The 7,376-nt window shown below is 35.7% G+C and overlaps 2 protein-coding genes across 3 annotated transcripts; both read right to left on the reverse strand.

The window, feature by feature from the left end:
- Positions 1–311: 311 nt before the first annotated feature.
- Positions 312–2,433, reverse strand: LOC104895024 (uncharacterized). Its single transcript, XM_010681420.4, has one exon. The coding sequence runs from the start codon at positions 1,462–1,464 to the stop codon at positions 628–630; it is 837 nt and encodes a 278-aa protein (XP_010679722.1). The 5' UTR covers positions 1,465–2,433; the 3' UTR covers positions 312–627.
- Positions 2,434–2,574: 141 nt separating this feature from the next.
- LOC104895025 (60S ribosomal protein L2, mitochondrial) lies at positions 2,575–6,867 on the reverse strand. Of its 2 annotated transcripts, none has more exons than XM_010681422.4 (4): positions 6,637–6,867; positions 5,865–5,951; positions 4,613–5,392; positions 2,575–3,008 (listed from the first exon to the last, which is right to left on the reverse strand). In XM_010681422.4, exons 2-3 carry the CDS (start codon positions 5,929–5,931, stop codon positions 4,626–4,628), a joined length of 834 nt encoding a protein of 277 aa, XP_010679724.1. In that variant the 5' UTR covers positions 5,932–5,951; positions 6,637–6,867; the 3' UTR covers positions 2,575–3,008; positions 4,613–4,625. The 2 variants fall into 2 exon arrangements, with proteins under 2 accessions (XP_010679724.1, XP_010679723.1); XM_010681421.3 differs by having other exon boundaries at positions 2,575–3,014; positions 6,637–6,866.
- Positions 6,868–7,376: the final 509 nt, after the last annotated feature.

The raw sequence follows: 7,376 nt of genomic DNA on the forward strand, positions 1-7,376 counted from the left end.
ATTAGGGGCCATCTAAAATAACAACGCATTAGACACTACAAACATTTTGTGTACTTCCTCCGTTTCAATTTAGTTGTGATACTTTTAAAATCACGGACTCTTAGACAATTTTTGGAGAGGAGAGAGATAGAGAAAGAAAATAAAAGGATCCCATATGATAGGAGATAAAGAAAAATTATTACCCAAAATGAAAGTGTCACAATTAAATTGAAATTCCTAAAATAGAAAGTGTCACAACTAAATTGAAACGGAAGAAGTAATAGAATTAGGAGCCATCTAAAATATCAATGAATTAGACACTACAAAGACAATTAAAAATGGAAAAACTACTCTTTGAAATAGAAATTTGAGAAAAAAATCCAATCCTTGTGAGTAAGTTGGAGAATTTAGCAACAAAAGGGATACAAAAGTGCCCTCTATTTCTGGGTTTACAATTGAGTGAGGAACACTATCATACTACTACTACTACAACTGAACATAAAGCGAGGGTGAGAGATAATTCAATTGGTTAGAATTCTTTTCAGATTCCAGGTGATTCTGGGATCGATTCTCATCCCTATCAGAAAAAAAAAACAACGGAACAAAAGGAACAAACTTTGAAAAGACCAAAGTTTTTTCTTCTTCTTTTCAAACATCATTTTCCAACTTTAGCTTGGAAAAATTACCCCCTAAAGTAGTACTACTACTAGTAGTAGTAGAGCATTGCTTCCCTACAAAGCGGTACACAATAACACCAACTCTTTTCCCATCAGACGGACTATCTCGATAAACCACATCTACTTCAAAAAACTTCTTAGCCTTCTTAAAGAACACCGCTTCTTTCTTCCACCTCTTAAGATGAGCCATTAAAAACATTCTCTTTCTCTCTCCTCCCACAAGTAAATATTTCAACGTATTTATCAATGGTTCATAAAGATGATCATGATAAACTACATCTGAACCCATTATAACATCATACTCTTTCCCAACAACTTCCATTTGCTCCACATTTCCCCAACTTAACTCCGCCGTAACAACTGTCCCACCACCACCGCCCACAATTTGCGCGTTAGCTGACACGTTGAACTTCAGGTTAGGGATGACGTGAGCAAGGTCCGTCACAGTGACGTCAGCGCCGAGAATTGCTGCCGCTGCTATTCCTACTAAACCTGTACCTGAACCGAGCTCGAGGATACGAAGACGGTGGTTGAACTTGTAATGATGAGAGATGATTGAGTCAATTTTGTGGGAGTCGAGGAGAGAGAATAGAGTTGTGGCGGCTGGCCATAGTTGGAAGGAGAGTCCTTCTGACGGAAGTTGCCGGATTATGACGTCATTCTTGAGGGATTTGACGTAATGTCGCCGGAAATCTGGGTTTCCGACGTCGGAGGAGGAGTTGGTAATATGTTGAGATGTGAAAGGTTGGATTTGTTCATTGTTAGTAGTGGTAATAATATCTTGAGGTTGAATTTCGGAGGTTGACATTTTGATAGTAAAGGAGTATTTAGCCGCCTTCGTTTTTTTTTTTTTTTTAGTGGATGGATGTCTTTGTCTGAAATGATATTTTGTTTTTCCTGAAGTAGAATTAGTAGTTGTATTACATAGTTGTCTTAGGGTTGCCTTGTTCTCTCTTTCTTCTTCCTGGAAGTTTCCAGAATTAGCTATTTTTTCATTTCATTAATCTATTGTGACTTTGACCATTCATTTGTTGAAAATTACTGAAACGGTTACTTTCACAACTCTTATCTTGCAAGTAGTAATATTATGAAGTCCCTATATAGGCTGTAATGAGGATGTGGAGGATTGGAGATTCCTCTTATAAGGAATAAAGCTCGATTCTAGAACTTTTAAAATCGAAGATTTTGTTAAAATCACTAGACTATCACATACTCTTCAAATTTAAAAAATACTTTTTTGGAGGATGTAAAAAAGTACATGTATTTTAGAAGAACAAAATTAGAAAAATGATTCGAATTCCCTCTTCACTCATAAGGACTATCAAAACTGAAACAAAAATCTTATTTTGGGTGAGAGAAAATATATTACTCCCTCTGTTTCATTTTAATTTACTCACTTCACTTTAGAGAAGAACTAAAGAAAAAGTACAAAAGTATGAGAGAGAAATTGAAAAAATGAAGAAAGAAACTAAAAAGGTGGAAAGAAAAACTAAAAAGTAAGAGAGAGAAACAAAAAAATGAGATCAGAATATTAAAAAGTGAATGGCATAGGTAGAAAAGGAGAAAATAGATAATATGTTACTAAAAATAGAAAAAGCAACAGTTTGTAGATTTAAAAAAACGAACTAAAAAAGAAAGTGTGCAGATAAAAAAAAAATGAAGGGAATACATCATAAGGTTCGCTTACAAAAGGATAATCTCACTTAAATATTTCTTTGAATGAGAGAAGTATCCCACATTTAGCTCACCATAGTGGAAAGTTCTTGTTTGGAACAATTTCATAGCATGACCAATATTCAGTGAAGTTATTGCTTAATATTTTCACTTTTAACTTCTAACATCCTCCCTTAATGTGCAAAGAATACCAGTAAACTGGAGCTATACATCAACACCACAAATGCAAGTCCAAAGATGGAAGTAAGCAAGCCAAGATCCTGAAGTTTCCGATAGATGAATATCACATTTAGACACGAAGATAGAGCCTGATGCTGATCAATAATCACTATTATCAAACATCAACATGCCTCTGGAACCTAGATCCATTATATGTGATAAAATGAGACTAATGTTGATACAGAATTCCCAATGCAGCAAGTTAAATAAGGGAAGTGAGTAAATCAAAAGAAACAAGTTGCAATATTCTCCATTCTACTTTGGATTTGAATTGGTATTCATAATCCAAAAGCTCGAACATACTCCGGCAGCATCTATTTAGTCGAAGTGTTGATGTTGGTGTAAAACTTTTGGCCTCACAAGAGCTGTTTGCAACAAGTACATCACCAGGGACCCAAGAAACATGTTTTATCCCGCCTTCGTATCAACTTATTCATTCCACCTGCCATAATCTTGCACCTGCAACTGTCACACATCATTTCTGAGATCATCAGCTATATCCAAAGGTATATACTATAGCAGCACAGGAAGAAAAACCTTGAGTTGGAGAAAGGGATAATGTGGACCTTTAACGGCTCTACTGAAACCATCTAATAACTAATTAGTAGTGTAGTACACATACAGACACACCTGCGTACCCACCCACACGGAATGATACATCTCTGACCGTTAGATGCCACAAGTGCATCTAACACAAAAACATATATTACACAAAAATATATAGCATATTTTGTTATATAGTGTTACTAGTGAAGCAGGAAAATAAGTGACTAAAATACTAGAGCATAAACACTATATATTTATGTGTTAGATGCAAGCCAGAGATTTATCACTCCTCCCCACCCACCGTGACACACACTCAATGAGCATACACAAAAAAAAAAGAATATTTTCACAAGTGTTAGGAGGGCTGGTTTGGCTGGTCTAGTTTCAAAAGGATCAAGAAAAAGGCCTCTAAAATGTTCTCAACCGATTTATATGGTTTTCTTATGAGTGTTTGCTTATCATATTACTTAAAGTTAAAAGTGCTTTATCCTGTATCAAAATTTCAGGTAACTTGGGACTTTCTGCTTGTTAGACAGAATTGACAACATTCTAAACTAGTGTATGTTATGGTATTAATTAAAACCACCCTGAAGTTAAATAAACTCTCAACACTCATAAGGGACTCCAGATGTGGAGTAAAATACCAGATGATACTGTAAACTGCCTTTCGAGAAAATCCTTCAGATCAAATATATTTCCCCTGTCAAAATTAACTTTCCTACAACAACCTTTGGTGCAAAAAATGAAGAAAGTGAAAAGGTAAAGAATCAAGTGGTGGGGCCCAACTTTAAAGAAAAAGTATTAAGAAATTAACTTGCAAGAAAAGGTATGTAGCAAGTCTAGCAACTAATTTGAGATGTCTGAAAGGTAAAAATGTAGCAAAAAGAGTTGGGACAGTGGTAGTAGAAATTAATGCTAGGGAGTTGAAGGTCTAGTGTTATATCAGCCCATGCTCAATTTCTGCCACTAGAAAGCTTCAATAGATAGCAAGCACATAGTCCCTGCAAGTTCCTAGTACATATTCCTTGGAGTTAAAGATTGATTAAGGAAAATTTGTCAATTACTAATCTTTCACTTTGGGATTGTAATGGACTAAATTTTTCACTTGTTAAAATGTCTATGCTTCTTATCAACAACATTATACAACGCATGCAGACATTATATATCGAATGCAGGGTAAGTGGAAAAGAGCCTCTGTTATATTTCTACGTGTATGACTTTAAAGCAATGTATGCTTTCCTTACTCTGGCCAAAGCAGGAATTTCCTTAAAAGGCATTTGGGTGATGTTGAAAGAAATGTATGTTTCTGACTTTTAAGCAAAAACCAACAGTCCGCAGAAAACAACACAATAGAATTTTAACTGAACCATCTTTTTTGGCACAATACTATACTGCTGTGGGGACTCAAAGAGGAATTCATTAAGAAATAACAAAAGATGAATATATCAAAGAAAAGGAGGCAAACATACACTCACACAAAATTCAATTAAAACACTTCAGCATAGAGCTACACTTACAAGTTTTCTAACTTCATCTGCGAATAGGACGGTCAGACCAATCATAATTCATCACAATCTTCCCTTCTTCCAATTTGTCACTTGCTATTATATAAGTGAGTGGCACACGATCAGCCATGTCTGTTGCAGTCTTAGACGGTTTTCCAGCTGACTTATCATTCAAAGCTGCTGCTTTAGCAAGCCCTACAGGCTCTTCATGGACAAAACTCAACCAAGATACGGCTGCTTTACGCTTGAGCTTATGATCCCAAAGAATACTGTCTTTCCTCCACCTCTGGACATCAGAAAGAGAATACTCTTTCTCACCTTCACTAACTTGCTCGCTAATCTTAGGAGCAAAGACAGCTGGCTTTGCCCCAGCTACAGCTGCCCGTGGGATATGAGATAAAGACACTCCCTTGGCTCGATTAGAGGCAAAAGCAGAAACAAATACGTCCTTCACACTACTTAATTTCCCCTGAGCCTCCTTACTGCCAACATAACCACCCATGAGTCCAGGAGCCAGGCAAGCTAAAGGAAACCGACCAGTGACTGTAGTTGAGATAGGTTCAACCACCTTTTGCAAAGGAGTGAAGTCTTTATCACAGCTCCTTTGATTGCTTGGACGCACCCCCTCAATCCATCGCACTAAAGCAAGCCTAGAGGAGCGATTAGGGTCATACTCTATCCGCTCCACCACACCCATTGACGAAGTGCTCCTCTTTAAATCAACTTTACGCTGTAACCGCTTCGCCCCACCTCCTCGGTGATAGATTGTAATGCGCCCAGCAGAATTACGCCCTTTGAAATGAAAACACCCACAAAAAAGTTTCAACATCACCTCACCAACCACATTTACGGCAAGCATTGATCAAACTATCTTGCGAAATGTGGAAGGAGGGCAACAAGAACTACTAGAAGGAAGATAATAGTTAATACTCCCTAAGTGAACTCAGTACACAAGAAATTGAACATGGAAATTCAGCAACCCAAATCATTTATAGATCAAACAATATGAATGAAAAAATAAATATATAAATAATTGTATTATACATGCATTATGCATACACTTCTTAAGTTCATATAAATAAATCTCTAAGAACTAATAGTCCCTAAATGAGCTCAGTACAATAGAAATTGAACATGAAATTCAGCTACCCAAAAATAATTTATACCTTACAGTAAGATAAATATAATTGCATTATAAATACTCGATAAAAATTCATACAAATGAATCTGTAAACATATAGATAAGGGGGTGTTTAGATATTACCAGCAGTGGATCCTCCTTGGGATACCAATAACTTCTTAAAGGGCTTCGTTACACTGTTCCACTTCATGATATTCCACTATTATATTTCTGAGGAAAAACAAGAAATTGATGTTACAACCTCTCAACCAGTAACCCATCCAAATTGAACCCCACATTCTGGATATTTTAAAATTTTGAGTTCACATACTAGTGAATAAAATTTTATAAGAATTACTTAATATTGATGGTAATTGTGGCGTATCCCGGATTCCAACCCTTTGGGTTCGGAACCGGTAAAAAAAAAAATTCTAAACCCTTCATAGTCACAATACAATCTATACAATAACACAAGCAAGAAATTTGAACTCCATGAGTCTAGACACTACAAAGTTCAATCCACAATCCACAATCCAGAATCCACAACCCACAATCCACATTCATTCATTGAACATTTATTCAACATTCACAAATCACAATCCAAAGTCCACAATCCACATTCATTCATTCAACATTTAAATCTAAAATTCATAAAGCAACAAATTCATTTTATGAGTAATTGAATATTGAGTAAGTGAGTCTAAGTAATACTAACAAGTAACAACTCCACATAACCACATTCCGCAATCCACAATTCCACATTCATTCATTCAAGTATTCAACAATCAAAATTTAAATGATTAACAAAATTACATAACTACAATTAGTCAATTACATATTTTAATCATCTAATGTCTAAAAGACTCAAATCTGAAATAGTAAAATTCATATTTAAAATTGAAGAATTGGGCTTTACCTTTCAAACGGTTGGATAGATGGTTAGATGCGCAGAGCCTCGCCGAAAATCTTGCTGGTTCGCCGTCGTGGTCGCCGGTGGGGAAGTAGACGGTGGTCGACTGGCCGTGGGCCGTCGCTGGTCAGGCCGTTGCTACGAGTTACGAGTTAGGGTTTTGGCTTTGGGGGAAAAATATTGGCTGGGTTCGTTCAGTTGTTGAGGGAGAAATGAGAATGGGAGGCTTAAAATTTAGATAAAAAAAAAAGAGAAGGTTTAGAAAAAAAAAAAAAGCCTGTTTGAGGTTTCGAACCTGAGACCTTTAATTGCTCCATTGTTGTAAGTTAGGCAATGTCATTTCTAAGTTTTTTGGATGGTACTTTTTGGCCTATTTAATGTAAAATAATGAAAAAAAGTGAAAGTAGTATTTTTGGGTGAAAAAAGAGAAAAATAAATATAATAATATTACTTTTTTTTTTTTTTTGAGGGGATATAATAATATTACTTTATGGTGGATCAAGTACCTCAAATAAGAAAAATGTAGCAATTGAAAAAAAAAAAGGAGTAATTAAAAGAAAATGAAGGAATACTAAGAAAGCATGGAGTATGGTTGGTCTCATCCTCCGCATAACTTTGATAAGTTGTAACCTTAAGCTTTGGTGGTTGAAAATTAAAAGGTTGTACATTGACTCTAGACTATAAATATTGAGTTTAGGAACAATTGTAAAAAGTTATAATTGGCTAGTTCAAAATCGATTTATCTG

The sequence above is a fragment of the Beta vulgaris genome, chromosome 6 (assembly GCF_026745355.1).
Source record: "Beta vulgaris subsp. vulgaris cultivar EL10 chromosome 6, EL10.2, whole genome shotgun sequence".
NCBI classification, from domain to species: Eukaryota; Viridiplantae; Streptophyta; class Magnoliopsida; order Caryophyllales; family Amaranthaceae; genus Beta; species Beta vulgaris.